The following is a 27902-nucleotide window of genomic DNA, read 5'->3' on the forward strand; positions in this document are numbered from 1 at the left end:
CCACACACCCGCCCCCGCCTCTCCAGCGCGTCGCATCGCTGAGCAACGTTCAGCACGGACAGCCAACACAACTCGACCGAGCGCAGAGCTTACCTGGCTCCGCCGAGATATTTATATTTTCCCCTGAAAAGGAAGGAGTGTGGACCGCCGGAAAGCCCTGACGTCACCATGACAGGTAGACAGTAAAGAGAGGTTTGGGTCGTGAGGAGGAGAGGGAGTTAACACTGCGGGCGTGCTTGAGGTGGCCTCTCCATCCCGGTGAACACCTTTCCGGGCTCGGAGCGCGCTCGGACGCACGTTTGACGATGGACGGCTGGCTGCCGCTGCTGCTGCTGGCTCTCCTCGCCATTGCGGGAGGTGAGTAGCCTACCTTGTCCACATAATGGCTCCATCGAAGCTCTTGTGCGTCACCCTCATAGGGCAATAAAACACCGCGCGTCTGTGCATTAAGGGAATCCGAAAAGGTTTCTTCCAAGTAATGAAGGAGAGAATGCAATAAAAAAAAGGACTGGTTAGACGCTCGGGAGAGGCAGAGGTGGAGAAAGCGACTCTTTCACTGCTGTGTCACCATCTTTCTTTAGAAACAGCAGCGAGCGCGACGGAATGATGTAGTGGAGAAATATTACCCACTCCATAGAGCACAATGAAAATACATTAGCAAGTGTAAAGGGGGAAAATACTTGCATCGTAAGCATATAAGATACAAGATATATTTAACCTGAGATTCTGCTGGGCTTAATATAATGCGTTTAGGGACGTGTGTGATGTTCTCCTATGGAATTACTGCTATTTCAGTGTTGAGTGTGCGAGAGTTAGTCACATTTTGGTAGATCAGATGAAAATGGTACGTATTAAAAGACTTAAATCAAACTTATAATCTTTTCTACTGAAAATAAAACAGTTGCATGTGATAAACATACACATGAGAAATTTACCAGCCTCCTGCAACAGCTAAACCACCGTGGCATCAGTTAGCATATTCCTTCTAATTAATTGAGAGAGAAATAAATTATCTTATCACTCACTCTTCTCTCTCATTAACACTGAGGTCTTGCATTGAGTGGGCAGGTTAATAAGAGGCATGTTGGGCTAAAACAACTTCTCCTTCCTGTCATCAAAGGGCAAATGATGTGTCATCAGGCTGCACAGGAAAAGCCTTCTGTGTTTGCACAACAGCTTAGATGGATAAACTTATTGTTATGGGGCGCATGCATTGGGTGGTTATCTTATTTATGGCTCTCGCAGCACATTTAAAGTAAATACTGTAAGCTGTTAGGTTGTTTGGACATATTTTACCTCTGTAAGTTGGCTTTATTTTGGTGTCGCTCCAACACATCCGCTCAGTGGCTGAATTATGACTGCCTTAAGATTTTGTAACCTATCTACAGCAGAGGATAGAGCAGAGGCCAGCTCAGCAGCTCAGAGCAAAAGACTGCCTGTGCAGCAACACACACAGCACACACCTCTGTCCACTCGCGCACACGCTTGGCCATCTGCCTTGCACTGACTAACCGTTCATCATCACCAAGGGCGACAACATGCTGCTTTGACTCCTCTTTTACACCCACCCCAAAAAAAGACAGCTTTACACCCATAGTTCATCACGCTGCATCCAGAGGAAATGACGAAGACAGATAGTACGAGATAAAGTGCTTCAACTGGCATTAACCTACCACTTATCACATCAAGCACCGGTTGCAGACGTCCCCACCGCACACACAGCAAACATACATCGTGTTTGGTTTTGGTAAAAATAGCAGCATGGAAACTGCTCGATTTTGTTAGCCAAAATACACAATCTAAAGTTTTTAGAGACATACAATCAAATGAAGATAACTAAAGAACATGAAAATAATCAAAAAAATATCAGGAGTAACATTCATGTCATTTAACAGACTTTGTTTTATAGTGAAAATAATGAGTTCCAGTGAAAATCTAACAAGCTAAATGCCAATAAAAGGCTAAATAGAGCTAATTATTAAAATATCAAATGTCAAAAGGGCATGCTTTTTTGTATGAAGCTGGTGTAAATTTGCACAATATTCAATTCTTGCCCTATATTCGGTTCAAACAGAGGTGTTTGCACTAAAAAGAAAATGCCAACATGAAATATCACTTTAAGGAGCCTCATAAGCTGTGGAGTACTAATGAGTCATCTTCCCTTAAGGGAGAAAATCTGATTAGCATCATCCTCAGAGACTATAAACTCTGTCCACACACAAGCACACGCAAACACATGTTTGAAGAAAAACGCACACTGGGCACATATAAACACACACACACACACACACACACACACACACACACACACACACACCTGGAGCTTATAAGGCATTTAAGAAGTTTCCTACAAGCGAGCAAGCAAAAACACACAAATGTTAAATACTTAGGAAACACAACCTTTGCCTAGTTTGAGGCTTACGTGTTGATTTCTGTGTTCTTATTTATTCACGTTTGTGCTTGATTGTAATGTTCATGTCATATAAGAGGCGAAGAAGACAAGAGACGTGAGAGAATCCCTGCATCTCCTCAACAAAAATAGCCGGCATAAAAAAAAGGTGGTGATCGAATGAAGAGGAGAAAAGTCATAGGTTTACACCTCCAGAGCCACGGCATCATTTACTTACATAAGCATCCACACACACACACACACACACACACACACACACACACACAGAGGAGTCTTGTATTGAGTGGCTGTGCAAGGACGCTCAAGGACATTTCACCACCTGTCTAAGAGGCTGCCGTGAGGATTTGGCCATCTCGCTCTGTGAGGAGGATGTCTCTTGTCATTTCCCCAACAGGCCATGCATAATAAAAAGAGTCTGTGGGGCTGAGCTGACCTAATGCAGGGGTTACTGGATATGGAGCAGAGTCTGCGACACTCTCATCAGCCAGAGATGTAAAGTGTACTTAAATTAGTTTTTCTACAACACCCCCAGTCCCTGCATCTTAAAAGACATTTTAATAAGTGCATGCATACGCTGCAACGGTAGTCCTCTGCTATGTGTGAATGCACATCAGCAAATCATCTCTGTGCTAGCACTACAATCTAGAAAGTTCTGCTCCTTTACTTTAGTCTGTCATCACTTTTTGTTTTTTGGTTTTTTTGGTGCACTGATTTTCCTCATCTGATCTTTGCAGCATCTCATTGTTCACATGACAGCAGCCGTCCTATCGTCTCGCGCGCCCTCGCTTTCTCTTTCCGCGCTTTATCTCGCTTGCTTATTTTCTCTGTCTCTATCTCGTTGGACTGACTCCCAATACACAGCAGCAACAGGATCAGATCAGCGGGTAGGGGCAGCATCTGTGATTAAAAAATGTGCAGCGCATTCACCGCACGGGCCTGCACTCGCATGTGAGAGTGTGCGTGATTCCATGTGTAAAACCCTGTGCTCTCATGTGTGATTTGTGCAAGATTGTGTGTGTGTGTTTATGTGAATGAATGTGCAGCGGTAGTAGCAGCAGCAGCAGCAGCACACAGCAGTGTGGCCCGGGAGATTAAAGGGAAGCAAAGGGAGAGCACAGAGGTTTAATAGAAACTTAAGCAGGAGAGAAGAAGAGGCAGATAAGAGACGTTTGGAAAGTTAAGAGTTTTAAATCTGACCTTGTCTAAGAATATTAAAAAAAATAAAGGTGGACTTAAATCGTGGCAGGTCTGTGCTTACCTTGCACTGATACAGCTTTTTGTAGAAGTGTATTCAAGATAACTCACACCTTCTTTCAATAAAATCAAGTATAAAAGATCAAAACGTTTTAATCTTCTAGTAACTAATGCTGTAATAGTGACAGTGTTCTAGTAGCAAATGATGCTTCTACAGATAAAGACTTTAACATCAACAAAATGCGACATCAAGAGTTATGTGGAATCATTTTTGCAGTCAGTCCTCTTCTTGTTATCTATTCATGGGCACATTTTTGCTGCAGGCGCTGACCTGGTGCAACCGTGGCCTCGCGATTTATGAGTATCTAAACGACAGTGCAAATAATAGCTGCGACGAGAGGCATAATGCATTTCAAGTGATGCATTTTATTGCAGCCCCTGAAATAGGCACCGCTGTTAGAAGGCCATATCCTGTCATCCAGCAGCTGAGCTCCATGCGTTTTAATAAACAAATGAAAGCTATTACTGTTTATTTACAGTATGATTTCTGGATGAGTTAAACTGCAGCCTCTGACGGCGAAGCTTTTCAGCCTTCATTATTCTAAACTATTTTAGCATATTCTCCTCAAATTTCCCTTGATGTGACTTCAAAATGAATGAAACACTTCCCACAGCAGCAATATATTCTGTTTTGTCCCAGTGCTTCACTGAGCTAATATCACTCATGCACCTATATATTAGAAATATTCAAACCTAAGATGTCATTTTAATAGCTGTAGCATATAGCTAGAATATTTATGGCATTTGTAGCAACAACAGTCTATCTATAAATCTAAATATGGCTGTATATCTATGTATCCATGATACATGGACACATTTGTCTGAAATTTGTCAACAAATTAAATAGCTGTGTTGATCTGTGCATGGTTTTCTCTTAGTATTTATCCAGGATCCAACTAATTTGTTTAAAAATTAATGTTTAAAAATGAACTCAGATTAAAAAATGTTTCTTGGGTAAATAATTGAATTTATGTCAGATTATAATTTTGACTTCCAGTGATTATAAAAACAAAATCAATGAAACAAAACAGCTGTTATCATGTTTCTGTTTTGTTTTGTGACATGCACTCACCTCTTTATTAAGCACACCTGTTCAGCTGCTTGTTATAGCTCGCATGTAGACACGGTCAAGACGACCTGCTGAAGTTCAAACTGAGCATCGGAATGAGGAAGAAAGGTGATTTAAGTGCCTTTGAATGTGGCGTGGTTGTTGGTGTCAGACAGGCTCGTCTCAGGTCTTCAGAAACTGGTGATCTGCTGGGATTTTCCCACATAACTATCCCTAGACTTTACAGAGAAAGTTCTGTAAAGAAAATATACCATGAGCTGCATCAAGAGCCTTCTTGATGTCAGAGGAGAATTCCCAGACTGGTTTGAACTGATGGGAAGGCAAGAGTAACTCAAATAAATACTTGTTGATTCAATTAAATTCAGTTTTATTATATATAGAATATAAAGTGGCCTCAAGCCACTTTATATTCTAAGGTAAAGACCCTACAATAACACAATATAAGCTTGTAATGCAATTACCACCAAGATACGCAGGAGAATATCTCTGAACTCACAACACGTCAAACCTTAAACAGATGGGCTACACCAGCAGGAGACCACACCATGTGCCGTTCCAGTCAGCTAAGGACAAAACGTTCTGCAGCAACGCTCAGATGTTCAGATGTTAAGGTCACAAACAATATGAAGGCGTGTTGTTTACACCAAATCCCGCCGTGTAGTAATGGCTCGTTATAGTGGTGCATTGTTGCCCCTCCCTAAAATCCAAACACGCTCGCAGCCAAGTCCTGGCAGGTTTCCTTTAGCTCAAGCCAGGATCCTGCAAAGAGAGGTTTTGGTCAAATTAAATCAGCTCTAGAAACAATCTGGTTTCAAGACGTCACACCGTGAAGCAACAGCAAATACTGTGCACGCTTTGTCACTTGTTTTGAAACGTGTCTCCTTATTCATTACTGCATGTTTACAAAGTCAGTCACTGATCTAACCATATAACTAAGATTTAAACGCTGGTCAAAAATAAATCATGATCATGGTCTTTGCCATATCCGTGGATCTATTAAATAAAAGGTTGAAAAAAATTCCTTTAAAAAAAGCTGTTTTTTAAAATGAATAACATGCGATGATCAAATATTAAATGTATCAACGAACATTTCAGCTCTAATAATAGAACAACATGCTGGAGTGATTTGTCAGTGCTTTCTATAAAAAAAGAAAAACCTCTGTGGTTATTAAAACACAACAAACTCGACTGACTTTACATCTTTGTGCGCAGCGTGGAAAGACAATAAAGCTTCAGGCTGCAGTTAGCCCACAGTGGAATGGCTCTGTTTTTGTGCTCTGATATTGCAACTAGATGGAGGATCAATATTAATATCTCAGTTCTATGGCCACTACAGAGCCAATTGGGTGTTGCCAGTACATCAGTGGATCTCTCCATTATTGACTTAAGAATATTTCAGCATAAAAGGTTTCAGCTGCAGCCAAAAAGCCTCTTTAGCCGTCGACAGAAAGGAGGGCAGAAAATGACCCCAGTTTCCCTCCAACCTTTTCTCATTTGAGCGAGCTGTATAAATAGAGATCATCACTGTAACAGTCTTAGTGGGATAATTCAATTTAGATCTCGCCTCGCCTTCATTTTCTGCACGTTTGTCTCTACAGCGTGTACTCTAGTCTCTAAGCAGCATTGGAAATTATAAACAGATGCTGTCAAAAGTAAAGATTTTATAAACAAGTTGTTGGGGACACAAAAGGTCCGTCAGCACGCTAAGATTAATGGCTATTTTTAAGGACGAGAGGATTGAAGGGGCAGACATAGCTATAAAGCAATCTGACCTAATGGCTACCATCTTGTCTCTTCCGGTCCTCCTGTCATGGAAGTGTGTGTGTGTTTGTGTGTTTGCATGTGCATGGTGATGTGCAACTTCCCTAGCTTACGGGTCTAATGGGGAGCCCTGCTGAAATATTCATAATGTCGCATTAAGTTTGCAATATCTGCTCTGCAAAACAAATATAAAGCCACCTGAACTACCAGCAACATTAGAGCCCCTCAGTTCAGCCTTTAGCATGTGGAGAGAGAGGCACATCAGTCTGTGGTTAGTAGCATTATTTCAGTGTTGAAGATGAGCGGCCGAGTTAGTGTGTTCGCACAGTGAGCAGGCTCGAGTGTGTGCGTAGTTTTGCATAAAAAAAAACGAGATAAGAAAAAATGAATCTTTCTGCCTGATTAGTTGCAGTGCCATAAAACATTGGTGTCCTGAGCCCATGCTCATTTTTGTTTAGTTATTTTAAGCTATTTCTATAGTAAATGCTGTAGTTCATGAAGAAGTGGTAAAACATGGCGTGCTGAAAGTGTTGCGCTATCTATCTGTCTGTCTGTCTGTCTGTCTGTCTGTGTACATGTGCATGCTCCTCCCCTGAAGTCCCCTGAAGTGCTTACCTCATTGATTGTCCTTCCATGTATGACCTTGAGTCTGATGTCGTGCATTTTGGGATTTTGGTCATCTTTTATGAGTCATCGTATTCTTGAAAAAAATAGAACTTCAACTGATGCCAGATCTGCATAAAAAACATTTTAGGGTTTTTTGACTGAATCCTTTTGGCCTTGAACTTTTTTGGCTTGCAAAGTTAGTCTTTGTCATCTTTGATCAGCTTTGACCAAGGGACTTTTTTTTTTTTAGAGAATATAAAATATGAATTTATATCAAATTCAATCATCTCTCAGGTGTTATGTTTAAGGTACTGCCGTCAGATTGGTCGGCAGTGGAGCAAACACATAAAAACGTTTTCAGCTGCGTCTGATTTTTTTATATTTTTTTGAGAAAAAGGCAAATAGGTGTAATGATTTATTAAAATGCATGCAAACATAAATGGAAATTAAGTACATGAGGCAAAAACAGTACAAATTAATAAGCTTGAAAATCAATATTTGGTATGAATACCTTTATTCTTAAACACAGCCTGAACTCTCTTAGCCAATCTTCAGGAAAGGTTCTCCAGGCTCCTCTGCACATAGTGATGATCATTTTTAGGTCAGTGTTAAGTGGCTTAATAAATGTAAAAAAACATCTTCTAAAAATGGTCAGGTATAAGGACTGGACTAAAATGAAAAAGCAGCCGATGTTCAAAGAGAAACTTTGAAAGATCTTCAGAAAGCCTGGAGAACTTTTGCTCATGAGTGCTTTAAAAATTACAAGAAAGTCTGGCTCTATTGAAGCAAAATACAAAGAAATGAGGGGCTTAAGACTTTTGCGTTTTTAAGTGCAAAGATGCTTTAAGATAATTAATTACATTTTGTCTATTTTACTACACAGTACTTTTATAATAAGCAGAAATCTTTCATTTACACTCATGAGCATGGTTGAATGAACTGTGCTCTTCTTTTTTTTCCCCTCTGCCAGTCTGGCTTCCTGTCTCATCCGACAGTGTTATTGCCTTGTGCTTCCGGGAATAATATACATTACTCATATGGTTCTGATACAGACAGCAATGCTTATTTCCCTGATGAATGTGTGTCCACAAAACGACACACATGCACACATAGAAAAAAAAAAGCCAGCACTTGTGCACAATAAACACAGTACAACACTCATGCTGACAGGACTTGTATCGATGATGCTGATTTAGCGAAGGAATGGGCGATAAATGTACACTGGCTGTCAGCGACAGCGAGATGGAGATAACAAACAGGATGGGAGAAGAAAATATGGGCTGACTGCGATGATGAAAAGATGGTAAAAGTGTTAAGGAAAATGTGATGACAGAGAAAGAGCAGAAGATTAAAAAATAGGGGATGTGGGAGCGAGGGATTGCGTTGAGAGGTCACGGGGTATGAATAGTCCTTATTGATCCAGCGATAGAGGCTATCATTCCTGTTCAGTGAACACAGCAGCGCTACAGGGCAAAGAGGGAGGGGAGGGGAGCGGTGGAGAGCAGGGGATAAATAGAGGAGGAGGACAGAGTGTCACAGAGGAGCTCGGAAACATTCAGATGAAGTTTGGTACGTCTTCTTTCCATTTCTGTATTTTAATTTATCTTTGGAGCTCACACGTTGCATTGCAAGCATTAAAATCAGACCAAATAAATATTGTTTTAAAGTTTTCTAAATACAGTTTTAGTAGTTTTTTATGTTATCTCTGTTGGCAGTGACTTCCATTCCTCCATAGCCCTGTATAAAACGGTTCTTTTATTTTCATTGATTCCTGCTATGGGTAATAAACACCGTCCTGTCTGGGAAAATGTTTATCTCTATCTGCGCTAAAGTACAATTTTTTAAAACAAAATGACTGAAATCTTTTCAGCTGTACCAACTGAACTCTAACAGTTGTTAATTAATTCAAATTTGATGTATTTTTGTGCAGATTCATAGAGAAATTGAGAGTCTGAGCTCTTTGTATACTTTTTAATATCATTGTGTTCATTAAAAAGAAATAATTTTACCTACATCAGCTTTCACACGTTTGTTTTCCTGCAATGTTAACGGCCTTTAAAAGAGAGTATGACAACATCGGTACAGTGAGCAGCCTGTGTTTATCTTCAGGGGTAGAGCGTGAGGGTGAAAAGACGCAGCGCAGGGATGAGCAGATGCCGGAGAGACAGGGAGTGAAAAGCAGGAGGGAATGAGGAAGGAAGCAGGAGGTGCAGAACAGTTGTTTTTCTCAGTGCATCACTCTCTCAGTGAAAAAAAAAAACGGAAAACCCTCCCCTCCTGTGTGTGGTGTTGTGACAGCTCTGCCTAAATTCAACCACTCACACAGATAAGACTACAGTCTGCTACAGATGGAGGGATGGGAGGGGGAAGAGACAGGGGAAGGGACGCGAGAGACTGAGTGAAAATAACCCAGAGCTACAAAAGAGTGGCAGTTGGGGAGAAGTGCAACAGGGCAGAGGAGAATACATAGAGACAGAGCAGCGGGACGAAGAGTGTGATAGAGACAGGAAGGAGAGTGATAGAGACATCCAGAGTGGTTGACTCATTCTCGTGATGTCAGATCTCGTAAGATCTATGCATTGAGGTGTGCTGACGTCCTCCAGCCGCCGGTGATGAGCAATGTCATGGTTCAGGCCGCGCGGCTCTCAACAGAAGCGCCTACGACAAACAGCGGCACCACAGACTTCAAGCTCCAGTATGTTTGTATTGCAAATCTAATTTGATAAAACACCTTTTAAATAAGGCCAAGTGAGACACAGATGCCTGCAACTTTCATGCCTCCTGATAGAGCCACACAATGATGATAATGCGCTCTCATTACAGGCGGCCTTGGGGCAGACACAGAGGAGCGGTTGGTGGAGCATCTCCTAAACCCAGCGCATTATAACAAACTGATCCGTCCCGCGACTAACGGCTCCGAGCTGGTTACTGTGCAGCTGATGGTGTCTTTGGCCCAACTCATTAGTGTTGTGAGTATGGACATGTCTGGGACTGAATCTGTGTGCATGATTTAATGTGATTTTCAGGATTTAATTTGGATAATAGAACAAACAACATAAACAATGGTGATTAATTTAGATTTCTGTTTTTCCTCCTGGAAACCTAAATGCCGGAATCTTGATTTAAAACTCAAATTAAACATAATCACAGACAAACCAGCTAAACTGAGCAGTATTTTAATATTGTGGGAATACTTGCTTGTACTTGTTACTCTCCACGACTGCAAACAAGCCTCAGACAAAGGGTAACATTGCTTTTGTCTCGAGGCTGAAATTCTCTGCTCAGGTTTATTTGTTTTTTTTATTTTTTCGTTGTAAATTTAACGGCTGCACGGCCGATGTTGCACATAAAGATGATTTATAGTGATGAGTTCTAGCCAGCATATATAAAAGCAGTTACAGAATTCATTCTGTGGCGCGGGAGGAGCTCTCTAAAGAGAAATTAATCTTGAAGACATCATTAGGGTTATCTTTGGCCTCAGCTTGAAAACAACATTTATTTTCCCCCTATTACAAAACTGGGACACAGAGTTTGAAGGATGTTTTCTGAAGCTTGACCCTGTTTAAACATACTACAAATCAGGACATCTCATCCTCATCGAGTCTTTTTCATACAAATAACAAAGAGCCGCGTCTGAATAATTTCATGCAATAAAACTACAGCTTTTAATGTGAATGTGTTCCATTGCAGCATGAACGAGAGCAGGTGATGACCACCAATGTCTGGCTAACACAGGTGAGACTTTTGACTCCTCATCTGATCTAATCACTGCGCACCCAACATTATGCTACACGGAAAAAGAGAAGGCAGAAAGCTTAGTGAAATGCAGAGAAAACAATGAGTAAATATTTATTTTTAGGTGTGTTTTTTTCTTAGATTTCACAGTGTCACAGCTAGGTCAGTGGACGTGAATCACAAACCGCGAGGGACTTGGACGGTAGTCATAAATGTGACTTAGATAAACACAAACACACACACACACTGAAGATTCCTCTCTCTAAAATATACTACTGTACGTGATGAATTACATTGGATAATCAAATTCCTGAAGTGTTATCACACCAGTACTACACGATTCACGGATGCAGTTACTGGGGTGGAAAGATACATTTTTCTTTTCCGTGTTGTCGCTGGTTCTGGATAGCTGAGTATAACCCTGCCAGCAATCATGTAGAGCTTCAGTTCAGACAAAAGCTGACAGGACTGGTGAAGAGAGACATGAAACAGTGCTCGTGCTCAAAAACACAAAATCGAGAAGAAGAAAAATAAGAGACAGGAATTCACCAGAGAGTGAGAAATGTACAGAAAGACATTTCTGAAGCTGAACTCATGTTTCTGCGTTAATGTTGTGATTTTCAATGATGTTCTGTAAAGTCATACGTGACCCCTTATAGCTGAGGTATATAGATATTTGGGCTTAATACCTAATAATTTATTCACCAACATAAACATATTCTAGATATTGAGACAAATGACCAAAGAATGGCTTAAGGTGAGATTCACAAACCTAAAAACTTAGAAAAAAAACATGAAAGTGATAAAAACGGCAAAGATGTGGCGTAAATAAATCTTAATAAAAAAAAAGAATCCAATGATTTAAACTCTTTGTTTCACTGAAAAATTTTAACTGTGATGAGCTGATGAGCAGCAGGGACTGTAATCTATTTCTGTAGCTCTAGGGATGCACATTAATTTCCCAAAAGAGTTTTAAATTTAGTTGTTTTTTTTTTTTTTAGATCAGAGGATATTTTTCTTTAGCCTTACTCTTCTTATCTTAAGTGAGCTCTCGTCCAGAGAAGCCATTTTTTTTCTGGATCTTTTTTAAATATGTCTGCAGTGGAGTCAGTGCAGTGAATATTACATAATACTGTTTTTTGGCCTTGTCCCCTGAGTATAGAGATTTCCCTCAGATTCTCTGAATCTTTCATTGATTTGATCTACTGTAGATGATGAATTCCACTAATTATTTAAATTCTGCACAAAAATATTTTATATTGTAAAACTATTTGGCCACATAGTCTTACTAGGAGTGGTGAACCCTTCCCCATCTTTCCTTCAGAAAGACTCAGCCATGCTAGGATGAGCTTGTATACTCAATGAAATTCTTCTATTTAGAAAATTGTATAATGTGGCCACTGTTGATGGTGTATATATTTGGAACAAAAGACAGATAACTAAAGCCATACGTCAGGTGTTGAGGGAAAAGGACATATTGATGAGAAGTGGGCATGTGGACATGGAATATATGGGACAGCATACACTGAAAGATACAACCAAGTGGCTGGGATAGTGTATAGGAACATCTGTTTCCCAAGTCCCGATGGGAGACACCACCAAAGGTGGGTAAAAAAAAACCCAACAGGCTAAGGTCCTGTGGGATTTCAAGTTCCAGACAGACAAGCAGCTGCTGGCTAACCAACCAGACATAGTGGTGGTTCACAAGGAACAGAAGACCACAGTTGTGATAGGTGCGGTGTTCCCACCGGACAGCAACATCAGAAAGAAGGAGCCAGAGAATAGAGAAGAGAGAATTGCCAGGGGCTGGAGGAACAACTGGAGCAGATGTGGAAGGTAAAGGCTAAAGTTGTCCCAGTTTTAATAGAAGGATTAGGAGCGTCAAGCCAGAAACTGCAAGACTGGCTCCAACAAATTCCAGGCACAACATCAGAGGTCTCTGTCCAGAAGGGCGCAGTCCTAGGAACAGCTAAGATACTGCACACAACAACTCCCAGGTCTCTGGTGCTTGAGGAACACATGCATACCACACCATCGAGGAGTGAGAGGGATATTTATATATATATGTATGTATATATGTAACTTTTTCATATAAAGCAGTCATAAGTACGGTTGTCACACACTGGCACATAGACAGACACACACATGAGCCAGATTAGGATTTATGACGTGTAACGGAGCATAGAATCACCATCAGTGCTCTATGGATTCTTTGCCATCAGAAAATAGGAGGGCCAAGGACAGCTGTCGTGAGCCGAGACAAACTGTAATGACCACAATGCACCACAGTTACAGAGGAAGTCTAGCATGAGCAATACAGCTGCAACCTGGTTATACCACATATAGAACTGCTGTAACAGGTCACAGAGGCTTCAGCGTGGCAATGTCAAAGTCTGATCCACAACATGGAAAACAAGATAATGTTTGTCTTTTACACAAAGTTGCACAGAGGACTCAGATGTCTGCTGATCCATTCACATGCACCCACACACACATACCTGGGAACAGCTGCTGCATTATAATCATGCTGAGTGGTTTGCGGCCGGGTGTGTTTTAAAGACCATTCAGGGTCAGGACAGACATGAGTGTTACTCTGGCTAATGGTAGAAGTGTGATGAAGGTGCAGGTTGGGCAGATAGCACAGAACGTACCTCCGGCTTATCTTTATTGCAACATGTCATGTTGACCAGTGACTGAGTGACGAACACAAAAAGACAAACAGACACACCTTCTTCTCTCAAGATGTCATTTCCTGCTGTGTGGTTGGCAGATGAGTGACTAAGCGTTGTGTTTTTATTGGCCTTTAGGAGTGGCAGGACTATCGTCTGACTTGGGTCCCTGAGGAGTTTGATGGAATGATGAAGGTCAGGCTGCCCTCCAAACACATCTGGCTGCCTGACGTGGTGCTTTACAACAAGTGAGTCACTCTCTCGCCCTCCTGTCCTCACTTCGTAAAGCCTTCACAAGATACAAACTAATAATGCATACACTGCACCATGAAAGTACATACAGTTCTTGGAAAAAAACTGCGCTGGTGAAATGACCAAGATGATCCACAACGTGTTGGTCTTTTGCACAAAGTTGTACAAACAGATCATTTTTTTATAAGCTTCCACCGGATTACAAGTTGAAATGTGCAATGCATTCAGGTTTGCCACACAGGGCTGAATATATCCACTGTTATCTACTCATTTTGTGCCATGTAAAGAACGAGTCATCTGCACTGCATACATCTGCATATGCAGTGATGAGCCAGTGCACACAGTCGTTCCACAAGAATGCAAACTTCTGTCGTCTTCTGTCTTTTCCACTTGTAAAATATATGAAGCTTATTTGATGCGCTCACTGAGAGTCTAGATAATTAACATTGCCTCTCTTTTAATGTAGCACCTCTATCTAGCACCAATGGAAGGATTTGAAATTACTTCTACACTGTCATACAAATATGCAGCCATCACTTTTAATTCTGCTATTGAGAACAGATTACCTTATGAAAAGTCTTCAGGGTGTGCATGGTTGACTTAGCCTATTATGCACCTCCAGACCAAAACTTTTCTGCTGGGAATTTAATGACTTTCAGCCTTATTCCTGTCCCTACCATCTGTGCATAGTTCATGTCCCATCAGCTGCATTGCAGAAACCATCCAGTACTCCTGTGCTGACATGCTACATAATACATTTTTATGTGTCGATTAATTTGTGGTTTGTGGTAACTAAATACAAATTTTTTTAGGCCCCGGGGACATTTAACAAGTTGGCAAGCTGAGCGGTAGAAATAAGAACGACTTTATTTATCCCGAGGGAAATTCTTTTGTCATGTACATGCTCAAAGCAGCAGGAGAGACAGAGGAACAGATGAAATAGATATAAGATATACAATATATACAATAAGAATAGTGTACAGTAATATACAGTAGGATAGTGCAAGACATAGTATCGGATAACTCTAACAAAGTAATATATATAACTATATCCTGGTGAATAAATAACTTAACTATCAGTGCAGGCGGTTCTAGAAAGTGACAAAGTATTGTGCAATAGAATAAGGGGAGTAGCAGCGTATGATGGGGGGATGAAACAAATATTCAATAAGTACTCTTGGGTAATATTGCACGGTCTGGGAGGGAACAGAATAACATAGGTAATAGTCTCAGGAGAATCACCTACAGAGTGAGGAAGAGTTATACAGTCTTATTGCCACCGGTACAAAGGATTTCCTGTGGCGGTCAGTTCTGCATTTCGGGGCAATGACTCTTTTGGTGCGTTTGCTCCGATGGTCCATCATGGGGGCGTGCATGGGGTGGGAGGGGTTGTCCATGAGAGAAAGAAGCTTTTTTACCATTCTCCTCTCAGACACCTCCTCCAGGTTCTCAAGTCTGACACCCAGGACAGAACCAGCCTTTCTAATCAGTTTGTTCAGCCTGTTGGCATCAGCTGTCTTCACCCCACTTCCCCAGCACACAGCTGCAAAGAACACGACGCTCTCCAACACCGAGTGATAGAACATGGTCAGCATTTTCCTACCAACATTGAAGGACCTGAGCCGCCTCAGTAGGAAAAGCCAACTCTGCCCTTTTTTGAAGATAGCATTGGTGTTCTTGGTCCAGTCCAGTTTACAGTCCAAGTGTACCCCCAGGTACCAGTAGTCCTCAACGATCTCCACATCAGCCCCTCTGATGGTGACAGGGGTAGGAGGAGGAGCCTGCTTCCTAAAGTCCATAATCAGTTCCTTTGTCTTTGTGATGTTAAGTTGTAGGTGGTTTAGCTCACACCACTCGACAAAGCTGTCCACCACACTCCTGTACTCCTCCTCCTGTCCATCCCTGATACAGCCCACTCATGTGCAAATGAGTGTACTATCACATACATAGTACATAAATGATAACATCCCAAATAAGCTTCACTGTAATGTATTACACAAAATGATTAACGTGTAAACTTCATCCGCATGTTTTGTTAATTAGGATTCTCCTGCATGTCTGAGAGAGAATGGGGATGTTGCGGACCACTGGTCTTAATGTAATGGAAACTGAGTGTCAGCCTACAGTATGTAAATCAGCTCATCAGAGCACAGCGATCTGTCTGGCCTTCTCCTCTTTCTCTGCTTCAGGCCTTACTTGACTAAAGATTATAAGATCCCTGACCCACCTAACTCTGGAAAAGTGATCCCGTTAATCCTGTGTACCCCAGGTTGGGGTGTTATCCTCCACGACTCCAATGAGTCCAACTGTCAGTCCTTTAAACTGGAGGATTAACTCAGCTTATGCCACTACCACACCACTTTTTACTTTATTATTCAATTTGGAGAAAAGGTGAAGCGTTGCATAGTGCGCTGAAAATGTGCAGCTGTGTGTTCGTGCAGGTTCCTCTTTTGCATGCTAAAAATATTCTTGCTGCATGTATTTTTCTGCCATTATCTTAAGATGACATGAACACACACTCACAGTTGGTAGCTTACATGTGCTGCTTAATCGAGCCCAGATTGCCTTGAATATTATGTCTTCTTCCTAGACTTCACATTCATTTGGTTCCTTATCCTTCTTCTGTGTGTTAACATAAGAATGAGTCTCTGACTCTTCTAACCAGAGACACCTCAAAAAGTCACACCCATAACTTCAAGATTCGTTAGTGTGTCCTTGAGCTCTAATGAAGCTGCTGCATAATAAGATAAAGCACTACCACATTACCCTATTCAAGAGGCCTGGAAGGCCCCTCATGATACTCTTTTATTATTTAAATCATCACACCAGCATCTGGATTTATGTCTGACTCCTGTTTTTGTCTTTATCCTCTCTGACCTTGTCTCTTAGTGCTGATGGGGTGTACGAGGTGTCGTTCTACTCTAATGCAGTGGTGTCTTACGATGGCAGCATCTTCTGGTTGCCCCCGGCAATCTATAAATCAGCCTGTAAGATTGAGGTCAAGCACTTCCCCTTTGACCAGCAGAACTGCACGCTGCGCTTCCGCTCCTGGACCTACGACCGCACTGAAATCGATCTGGTGCTTCGCGCTGATGTAGCCAGCATGGATGACTTCACCCCCAGTGGAGAGTGGGACATCATCGCCCTGCCGGGCAGACGAAATGAAAACCCAGCTGACCCTACCTACGTGGACATCACATATGACTTCATCATTCGCAGGAAGCCTCTTTTTTATACTATCAACCTCATCATCCCGTGTGTGCTCATCACCTCGCTGGCGATCCTGGTCTTCTACCTGCCCTCTGACTGTGGCGAGAAGATGACACTCTGCATCTCAGTGCTGCTGGCTCTCACCGTGTTCCTGCTGCTAATCTCCAAGATCGTCCCACCAACTTCACTGGATGTTCCTCTGGTGGGGAAGTATCTGATGTTCACCATGGTTCTGGTCACTTTCTCTATTGTCACCAGTGTATGTGTCCTGAATGTGCACCATCGTTCTCCCACCACACACACCATGCCCCCTTGGGTTAAACTGGTGTTCCTCAACAAGCTTCCCGCCCTGCTCTTCATGCGCCAGCCGAGAAACAGCTGCGAGCGTCAGCGGCTGCGTCAAAGGAGGAGGGCGCAGGAGCAGAGCGAGGGTGGTCGAAGTGGAGAGGCAGGGGCCTTGATGGTGGGGCTCGGGCTGGGAAATGCTGGTGGGAATGGAGGGGGGACCTCCACAGCAGTGTTTGGCAAGGAGGACAGTGACCCTTGTACGTGCTATGTGAACCGCGCGTCTGTTAAACAGTTTGGAGGAGATCTGGGAGGTGCAGGAGGGGGATCCATGGATGGTCTAAACAGAGTCAGAGAAGGTCGAGAAGGGGGCTCTGGAAACCTTCCAAGAGGGAAGCAAGCAGCTGCAGGTCCTGCTTTGACCCAGGCCCTGCTGGCTCAAGCCTGTCCAGGCTTTGAGGAAGCTGTGGAAGGAGTACGCTTCATCGCTAATCACATGAAGAGTGAGGATGATGATCAGAGTGTGAGTATTATCTGTTGCTTCATATCAGAGCCTGGAGCTGATAGTGTTGCACTAGATTTGTTTATGTTTTATAGCAGGTTAATAAACTTCATTATCATAGTAACTGCAAAAATAGCATTTGACGGCTGCTCAATATAGATTTTTATGTTGAAAACAGATTAAATAAGTTAGGACCAGATTAGCTAACTGTCTGCATCAGTGCAAACCCCTCTTTTGGGATCAAAAACTTTCTCTTTGCTGCTGAAATGTGTCGACGATAGTTTTTGAGGAGCTCTTATTGTATATAAATTTATGGGGAAATTACTCAGAGTGCAAAATTGAGCGAAACATATTTCTGATTTTTGGTATTTCAGTAATTCAAAATGCATAAAGGCTATGTTTGTGTTACAGGAAATATAATTTAAGGAGTAATTGGCAGTATTTCAGGGACGTCTGGGCCACAAGGAAAACTGCAGAGGACACAAGAGCCTCTCAGCACTGTGCACACAGAGCTGTGCAACATAAAAAATCATGTGAATTAATGGATTTGTTTTAAACTCTCTTTAGTATCGGCTCTATTATAGAATAAACAGACATGTCTGCCATGAATAGCTTATTCATGGGACTCAGATTTCACTTAAATTTGAACAATATCTGAATTTTACAAAATGCTGTTCAGGATTTTTAAGAAACATGTTTGCTGCCCACTAAACTATTTGATTCCACAGAGGAAAAAAAAGAATATAAATTAGAGGCATTTTTAAAATAAAGATCGGAAAGATTAAAAATAATAACGTCAACGACAACAATGTTTTGCTCGACATATGTACTTTACAGTAACATAACTGAGCAAAACACACCTGGCACCATATTTTAATTGTATTTATATATCAAAAATAAAATTTAAATATAACATAATGCAAATATAATTGAGCTGGTAAGGTGGGTGCCACTGCTGGTAGATTTTTCTCTGCTTCAATGTCTGACTTTAAGAAAAAAAATAATTCTGTTATACTTTTAAATTTTTTTTTTTAAATGGGCATCACGGTGGCACGGTGGTTAGCACTGTTGCCACACAGCAAGAAGGTCCTGAGTTCAATTCCACCATCAGGCCGGGGTCTTCCTGTGTGGAGTTTGCATGTTCTCCCCGTGTTTGCGTGGGTTCCCTCCGGGTACTCCAGCTTCCTCCCACCGTCCAAAGACATGCAGCTTCTGGGGATAGGTTAATTGGATAATCGAAATTGTCACTAGGTGTGAGTGTGAATGGTTGTCTGTCCCTGTGTGTTGGCCCTGTGACAGACTGGCGACCTGTCCAGGGTGTACCCTGCCTCTTGCCCTATGACAGCTGGGATAGGCTCCAGCGCCCCCCGCGACCCTGAAAAGGATAAGCAGAAGTGGATGGATGGATGCTTTTAAATTATTCATATTATTATTAGCCGTAGCCGCTAGCTACCAACTGAATTATTATTATTTCTTTAAATGATAACTTAACTCATGGCTAATGTAGCCATCCAATATTTGCTAGTAGTTCATGTCTTCACTGGCCAAGTTGACTTTTATAATAATTGTTTAATACTTAAGTGTTGTTGAAGCAGGAGCTTTACCAACCTCTCCATATTCCTTATAAAGTGTTGTTCAGAGTTGTGAACATGTAATTCAGCCGCTAGTCAGGGGAGGGGCTGTGTGCTAGCTGTGTAAAGTTGTGTGCCATCTGTAGGAGGCAAAGACCGCCCTGTTGGAATCAATACTTTTGCAAAAGAGTATCTAATCCAACCAATCCCATTTTTAGTATCTACTATTTTTTTAACAACCTGATTGCCCACAGCTGCCGCTGACTCAGTCTTTCCTTTGACTTTAATAAACACCTGTAGGCTTATGTGTCACATAGAAAAAGCAAGAGTAATGTGCATTTACACGCATGACACAGTAACTTAAAATGTGCATCGGTCAGGACAAGAGAAAATGTTGTTTTCTTTGAGGAAGCTGTGGAAGGAGTCCGCTTCATCGCTAACAAACCTGTACAAACCTGAAATCTGTCATACACAGGTTTCAGGTTTGCACACTGACCCATTTTGTAATAAAGCAGCTCTTCTCTGCATAAATCCTGCAGTCAACCTGAGCCTTATGCTGTATAATGTTTGTAGATTATTCACTGACTAATCATTTTTACTCTGTTTTGAGCTGTGAATTTGCCCTCCTTCTCCTCATAGACTGTCCTGGGCATTATTGATGTTAAAAAAACTTTTTCTTTGCTTTTAAAACTGGAAAAATGTTATTTTTAGATAGTTTAGACAGTTAGTTTTAATTAGCTGATAACTGTCCACTCACACCTTTGCTGTTTTCTGTGATTGCAACACCACATTAATTTATTCCTCTCAGTAAATCTGTCTTTTTTTTGTGTAATCACAGACTCAGAGATAGTTATTATCCCACTGTAGCTGCCCTGCTTTTAAAGACTGCAATTTTACTGTTTGTGCTGACTTTAGCACTTTAATCAGACACTTTCTTTGATTTAAAAAATCTCGGCGAAAACCACAATTGACTGTTAACCGAGAACCAAATGATAGTAACCCATTAGCTGGTGAACACAGTAGAGCCTTTTATTATAGCCTTATATTGTATTGGAAAATTGGTCATTGGGTTATTTTGCGGGGATGGGGCTTAAATCATCTAGTATTTGCTCACCTTGCTGCAATGTGGACAGAAACCTTGTGGATTCATATCTAAATGAGCAAAAAACTAAAATGGTTGTTAAAGTGCGTCTATATAGGAGGAATGCCCGCAGATCAGTGGTTGAGCAAAAAAGCTCTCCTAAAAAATGTAGGTCACTGATTTAACTCCTGTTTTATTAGCATGTTCATAGCTTTAATGGGCTTCACTGTGTGGGGTGACCAGCCTTTAATTCTTGTGTTTGTAGCCAACCCTGGCCACCCCTTAGCATCACCACTGTCTCCTTATGAAAAGAAACACACCTCCAAATTAATGCTTTTGTGCTGCTTGTCTACTTTATTTGTTGAGCAGCAGCTTTTAATTTAGTGCTACTCAACTGGCCTAAAAAATTGTAATACTGTAAATTTAAACAGCAATTTTGGCAAAAACAAATGACATTAAAAAAGTGTATTTGATGTGTTGCTGCTTCTTACAGCTCTGACACCATGCATGCTAATATAGTCTGTGATAATGTGAGATGAGCACCAATAGTATCGGCTGATAATACATACCTCCATATTTATTACTCAGATTCAACTGTGTATTAACATAAAAAAATGATCATGTCTCCGTGCGAGTGAAATCCTGCCATAAATAATCTTCTTTTATGCGCATATGTTACCAGCCATAATAAGTATCCAGAGAGGCACAGATCAGTGCCATATCATGTTATAGTCAAGACCGAGCTGTGCGACTCTGCTGTTTAGTACTGCCATTTAAAATGCAGGGGTTAGTACAAAAGGCCAGAAGCAAAGGAGACAGATCTGGTGATGCAATCGTAACCCTCTGAATATTCGACACAGACATGTAATTATAGCAGCAGCGGCAGCATGACGTGTGCATAGAGAAAGAGTACAACTGGTAAAGAGCTGGAATAGAAGAAGCGAGTCAGCAGAGTGAGGGTGTTATTTTTTATGTCTTGTCCTGACCGCATCTTATTTGAGCGTGCGTCTGACATGGGAATTAATAAACCGCAGTATTTCTGTCTATCACTGATATAGTTACCATCCCATCACCTTTAAAATCCTCCCATTCCCAGCGCAGTGCATGGCTCATCATTCATTCCCCTCTCTCTTTAAGTTATCATCACAGGGGTCACAGTGTCAGAACACCCTCTGTTTCTCTCCGTCCTCCATCTCTCTCCAGTCTCTTACATCCTTCTCCTCCTCCTTGACTCGTGTCAGACCTCATCAGAGCTGTGTAGCAGAACGAGTCTCCATTCACATTAACACTTCACCTCCATTAACGTTGTGTCTAGTTAAAAGCAGAGGGATAGGTCGAATGATAATGAGCATGACTGGACTTGAGAGTGGGATTCTGCTCACCTTAACCTTTCTCTTCACCCTGTTCCACAACCACAGGTGAGCGAGGACTGGAAGTATGTTGCCATGGTGATTGACCGCCTCTTCCTGTGGATCTTTGTGTTTGTATGCGTGTTCGGCACAATGGGCATGTTCCTGCAGCCGCTCTTCCAGAACTACACAGCCAAGACCATCAACATGCCAGGTTGACCATTTTCCCCCAACCACAAACACGCTGACAGACAGCTCCCCGACCAATCAGCACAGCAGGACATGGGCCGGAGGCGGGGGGTGGGTCTGGGTTTTAATGTGTCTATGGTACAGGAACCAGAACTGGAATAAACAACAATCACATCCATTACCTTTATAGTAACAATTTTTGCAACAAACGATTTTTCTCCTATGAAGATAAAGAAAAACACCATCTTACTCTTACCTGCAAGTTTTTGGTTATTTTTTTTTGTCCAGATGTTTAATGGTCTGACCTCCTCTTTCTGGTGGAAAGGTCCCTCCCTGCTTTCCTCTTCAGCCAGCCAGGGAGTGAGGATTCTCCGAGTTATTCCTTGTTGAACCTTACGCCAGCTAGTTAACACTTTCCGCATTACACTGACTGCTTAAGTGACACGTGACATACCCGCCTTCAGCTACGACAGACGTTACTTATTCACAATGTTGACTGATGTCAGTATCAGAGAGGAAAGGGAAGTTTATATCAAGGTTCTTATACTTTACCCCCCCCCCAAAAAAATCCACTATGTCAGTAAACTGATTCAGTATATTTTATCATAGCATAGCTGCTTACCACAGTATAGCATTGAGTATATATTATTAAGATTTCTCTATGTGTTAAATCATGCAAGGATGTGATGCTAATAGAGAGACTATGGTGTGTTGTATGATTGTATAGATATAACCAGAATGTGATATAAACTGTAATACACAGCCTGTGATGCGCACATGAACACAATATGTGTAAAAGCAACAGATTGTGAAGGAAAAATATATAGAAGGTAGTTGTACTTCGGAAAGAGCCAGGTTGCATTATTACATAAAAGTCAAAGGGATGAAGTAATAGATTATGCATGGACGGTTTTCTGCTCAGACTGTTGTGCACAGTAAGTAGAGAACAGCCGCAGCCTGCTGTGCCAGAGTGCACAGCTGCACTGAGACGAGTCTAGCTCCTGAGAAAATGAGGAATCTGAGCCAAGAGTGTGGATATGGCCTCCTATATGATGGGCGGTGGAACATGGTGGATTGATGGGAGGTTTATGGATATTAAGTCATGTCACAACTGTTCATTTTCTGTTATCAGAGCAGGACGAAACCTCATTCGCTCGTCATTTTCTCCTCTCCTTTCCTCTCCTCTCCTCTCCTCTCCTCTCCTCTCCTCTCCTCTCCTCTCCTGAATATATATTTCTGCAGTGGATTTTGTTCATGTATGTAATGTCCAGAACATATGTACACATGTACATCTGTGAGATGCAGTGTTCAGAGGAGCATAACCATGTATGTATCCCTCCCACCCTTCCACCCTTTCAATTAATCTCTGCTGTCCTCTCTCCAGTCCCGCTCTGTTTATCTGGTCTTCCACGGGCGCTCACTTCTGACATTTAGTCCACTTAGAGCAACAGCTAACTTCCAGTCATTAGTGCCGTATTCTATTTTGTGGCAGATTTCCACAATCTTCACAGGATCCCTGACAACAAAGAAGATGCAAAAGGCCTTTTCAGGCACACATGCAGTCGGGTGGGGGTGGGGGGAATTAAATTTTTAGTAAACAAGAGCAAAATGCCAACAGGAGCAACAATGAAGCAGTCCTGGCAAGGCATTAAGTTGTGCAAAATCAGAAGCAGAAAGGATGAATGCTGAGGAGGGAAAAAAAGCAGGATAGGCAGAGACAAAAGACTCTTGTTATTAGTGCAATGGAAAGGAACGATAAACCTCTGGAAAAAGGCCATCTCCCTGGTCACTGTCATTTGCTGCAGGTTTCCTGGCTTTATGCAGTCGTGTGACCAAATCTGCAGCTCAACTGAGTTTGGGACTGGAAGGCGTCTCTTGCTGTGTCTAGGGCGGATGGGATTACCCGCGGGGTTCCCGGGCAGATCCCGAACAAGTGTGAAAAGCCTATCAGAGACCTGTGAAAACTGTAGGCTGCATGTCTCCACACGGAGAAAGTGCTGCTGTCCACTCTCTTCTCTTTCTCTTTTTGACCTTTCCACTCTCCTTCCTTTCTCTCTCACTTCCTCTCTCATTATGCTCTCCCATCTTTCACCTTCCCCTTCCTGACTCTAAAATCTGCTCCTGTGCACACCTTAACCAGTCCAATAAAGGTTGTAGGTTCAGATTAATCAAAGTATGTCTGCGTGACATGTTTTCACATGAAAGAAGGAAACATTTCCTGGCTTTCTAATACTGATGCTGGCAACTTCCTTTTTTATATGAACAAAAATGCACACACACTCAGTCACACAGAACTTTTTTTTCTCTTAGGAAGCAGGGCTTTTAAACAATAATGTGTTTAAAGCCCTGTCAAGGTCACTCTGGGTTCTGATTATTCTACTGTGAAAACAGGACTGTAGGTAGTTCTTATCTACACATATAAACCGACATTTTTAGTGCAGAGAGCCAGTTTGAATAATTCACACCACAGCAGGAATAACTGTCTCTCATATCTTACGCTTAGCAAGACTTAATGACAACATCTTAGAATGTGTATTTCGTAAATATCACATAGTATCTCTGGTCTGCATCCATCCACCTCTGGCATAAACTGCTGTACCCATGTGGCAATGCAAATTAGAAGTAATGCACCAAAACCGCTGGATTCAGAGGACCACTTGCTGCCACCTGGTGCTCGTTGTTTGTTCATACTCGTTCTCTGCTGTAATAATGCACAGCCAACTTGTTTGAGTAAAGGTCACATTTATTTTTTTTCCAGGGGGGGGCATCCCTTAACTTAAATGTGTGACAAGATGCACGAAAAGAGCAGAAAGAGAGATATTCACATATTCAAGAATGACGGCTCTTGAAACGCTAAAGATTTTCACTTTGCAGTAATATTACAGTTTGAATGAATTCAAGGGACATTGAGGACAAAACACAACATTTATTTCTCTATTAGAGGTTTGTTTGTGTGTCTGTGTGTTTGTGCACATGAGGTCCATGACAGGATGTCCCAAATGGGCCTTCTCTTTCTCCTTAAGTGCTTCCTCCCTGGAACATGTGGGATTTTTAAGTGGAGACGCTGGGTGAAGGGTGTGTTCACTTCTTCTTCTCTTGCTTGTCATTGTACTCCAGGAAGAAGTCGTTACAGGCCACAGTGAGAGCTCCAACCAAAATGATGAACTCTGTAAAATCTACCTCTCCGTCATTGTTGGAATCCAGGTCTCCCATAATCTTCTCCACAGCTTCCTTATCCTGGGCGTTCTGCATGTATCAAGATACAAAACAAAAGCAATGTCTTTTCTGTACACATAATCTACATTTGCATCTTCTCTTCCTAAGTATGAACATGTGCTTTCTTACCCCCAGATAGCTGCCAAGCTCTTTGGTAAGCATTTCTTTGAGCTCAACCTTGCTCAGTGTATATTTGTCCCCTTCATTTCCAGAGTACTTATGGAAGGTCTGGATCATGAGCTGCATGGCATTCTCCAGGGTGGAAGCATTCTCGGAGTTAGGCAAAGACATTCTGTAGAGGAACAGAAGGGTGGGTTGAAGATACAGTAAGAACAGTTCATGTCAGTACACGTGCTCTGTCGAGCAGTGGGGGAAGCATGGAAGTCTAATGAGGAAAAAAGTCAGGTGAAAAAAGCCTGTCTGTCATTCTGTTTTGCACTTAAATGTGTTTGCAAATATGCTTTCGAGTAAGATGAGTTTTCCACACAGTATTTGGACAGAAACCTTATCTAGCTTAACAGTTTCTTCATCGTGTCCTACCCCTGGCCCTGATAAGATTTTGCCACAGATAAAAAGATCCTGCTCTGCCAAGGTTTTTGGACCTCCGGGAGTCCGGACATAGTCAGCAGCAGCCGGACATGTGAGCCAGCTGATAAGAGTGAAACTCTAAGCTGGTTAAAAAGCCCATCCACTGGAGAGGATGTAACGGGGACACACAGTGGCAACCTGATCTGGCTTTTACTTTAGCTCTACCGGATAGCAAAAAAACACCACAAACAGGTGTAGGTCCTTACCTTTCTTGAACCTGTATCACCTGTGCACTGTGAAGACTTTTCCTGATTGCCAATCACGGCTTGAAGTAGTTTTCACGTAGATTTTATTTCCCAAAACGAATCAGCAGGATGTAAAAATGACTAGAAATGCATTTTGCATTCTGTCTTTCCGAGGTCTAGTTAACCAGTGAAATTGATTTTTATAACTTATCAGTGAATCAACTGAAAGTTCTCCCTGTCCTTATTGCTCTACACGAAGGTACTCGACAAGTGATGAACTAACAGACGTGCACTAGCTGCATCAGCACCAGTATGCAATCATAATTAGAAAAAAAAAGACAACAGAGAAATGTGGAGACACAGTTGAAATCTGTCCCTCTGTTTCTTACCTGAGTGGAGGATTAGTGCTGGCCTGCTGTTCAGGTGCAAAGAGAGGAGGTAAAAGCAACTGTTAAGGAGGATGAGGACTACTCCGTCTTAAATACATCCCTTACTCCACCCATCCCACTTACCCCTTACTCCTCCTTCTCTACCCCCTCCACCTGTCGCCCCTCTCCTCTCTACCTTCTCTGTTTACGCCAGAGACACCTGCTATCCGCTAATTGGACATACATAAGAGCCGGACGCAGCTACAGAAAGACTTAAGGTAAATTGAGGTACTCACAATATGTCCACAAGCCAAACCTGCCCTAATGTGCTCAAATGTGCTGAAATAAGAAAACTCACCAAAAGGAGAAGAAGTGCTGGAGAAAAGATCCATTTGTTTCCAAATATTCATACGTTGTCTAAACTCGCTCGACCAACTGCGCGCTCCAGGCACAATGGGCTGTTGTGCAGTGACAGTGACATATTGCTTACCGTGTCACAGGTCGCTATTGAAATAGTGGATTACCCTGCTGCTCTGTTGTGCAACCGCTTTGTACTTCATGTCAAAACAAAGGAAAGGTTTGCAGGAAGTGCTTAAAATACTGCTATACCAAGGCAAAGATGAATAACTCCATAGCTTTCCAAAAGTGCCCGGTTTCAAGCAGCAAAAACATTGTTAGGTTAATTGTAGGGGTAGGATGTTCACTGGAGGAGGGGGGTGTGGCGGGGGCTCATGCTTGTTATATTATCCGAAGGATCAGAGTAGCACCGATGAATGGGGACATGGCACCTGGCAGTCATGCAGAGAAATCCCCACACAAAGGAGAACATGACAATGCGAGGACACACACACACACAAGCACTTTCACAAGCCTATTCACACCTTTGGCTTCAAAACACACCATACGTTACATGGCAAGAAACCACAAATAAACACGTATTTGAACAGGAACAGCAAACATTCTTGAAATAGTTCAAGACACCTTTAAAGCTGCACACCACCCTTGCACAAACCACGTGAAGAAAACCGAGAACAGAGAACTGGAACAGAAACATACTTTAAATAGTTCGCGTGAGGCATCCACTGGACTTGGAGACATCTGGATAATGGTGAGAGCCAAAGAGCATGAAAGTAATTGCGTTTCTGAATGAATAATCTACAGGCTTGTGCTTAAAATTAAACATTAAAGCTTTTCATATGAAGAGATCATGTTTTAAAGTGCAGTGATGGTAAAGCATCTTCTCATTAATGAGTCTTTGGAGCATTATACTGTGCCAGTAAGGGGGTAGCACGGTGTGTGTGTGCACATTTGTATATGCCGAATGTATAGAGTTGCCGAGTGAAGGGTGGTGCACAATAGGAAGTGTAGACTGTAAATCAGGATCAGGTTGCAATAAGTGATACATCTAAAGGGTGCTGAGTTTGACTAGTCAGGGATGTCACAGCTATATTTAGCAAGTGCTGCTGGTATCTGTGGAAAGGAGTGGGCATGATTCGATTAGTGCCTGTGGGACAATGTCGAATCATGACAGAGAAACTACTGCACTTATAAAGTACTACCGCATATGCAGAAAGGAAGGAAATGTATATGAGAAAGGGAGAT

The 27902-nt window shown here is 42.0% G+C and overlaps 2 protein-coding genes and 1 long non-coding RNA gene across 6 annotated transcripts; 1 reads left to right on the top strand and 2 right to left on the bottom strand.

Moving 5' to 3' along the window:
- The first annotated feature begins 7 nt into the window (after positions 1-7).
- On the top strand, positions 8-24111 carry chrnb2 (cholinergic receptor, nicotinic, beta 2). 2 transcript variants are annotated; one of them, XM_003450968.4, is made up of 6 exons: positions 8-357; positions 9924-10069; positions 10791-10835; positions 13643-13752; positions 16646-17774; positions 21824-21973. In XM_003450968.4, exons 1-6 carry the CDS (start codon positions 306-308, stop codon positions 21971-21973), a joined length of 1632 nt encoding a protein of 543 aa, XP_003451016.1. In that variant the 5' UTR covers positions 8-305. The 2 variants fall into 2 exon arrangements, with proteins under 2 accessions (XP_003451016.1, XP_019220454.1); XM_019364909.2 differs by lacking the exon at positions 8-357 and adding an exon at positions 9468-9795 and having other exon boundaries at positions 21824-24111.
- On the bottom strand, positions 4936-13636 carry LOC112848219 (uncharacterized). Its single transcript, XR_003222227.1, has 3 exons — positions 13334-13636; positions 7110-7228; positions 4936-5492 (listed from the first exon to the last, which is right to left on the bottom strand). It is a non-coding gene; the product is annotated as an uncharacterized LOC112848219 (long non-coding RNA).
- s100t (S100 calcium binding protein T) lies at positions 23952-27833 on the bottom strand. 3 transcript variants are annotated; one of them, XM_005472673.4, is made up of 3 exons: positions 26659-27833; positions 25289-25451; positions 23952-25189 (listed from the first exon to the last, which is right to left on the bottom strand). In XM_005472673.4, exons 2-3 carry the CDS (start codon positions 25448-25450, stop codon positions 25025-25027), a joined length of 327 nt encoding a protein of 108 aa, XP_005472730.1. In that variant the 5' UTR covers position 25451; positions 26659-27833; the 3' UTR covers positions 23952-25024. The 3 variants fall into 3 exon arrangements, with proteins under 3 accessions (XP_005472730.1, XP_005472729.1, XP_003451017.1); XM_005472672.4 differs by having other exon boundaries at positions 26322-27833; XM_003450969.5 differs by lacking the exon at positions 26659-27833 and having other exon boundaries at positions 25289-26314.
- Between the last annotated feature and the right edge of the window lie 69 nt (positions 27834-27902).

This window comes from Oreochromis niloticus, linkage group LG11 (genome assembly GCF_001858045.2).
Source record: "Oreochromis niloticus isolate F11D_XX linkage group LG11, O_niloticus_UMD_NMBU, whole genome shotgun sequence".
Taxonomy (NCBI): Eukaryota; Metazoa; Chordata; class Actinopteri; order Cichliformes; family Cichlidae; genus Oreochromis; species Oreochromis niloticus.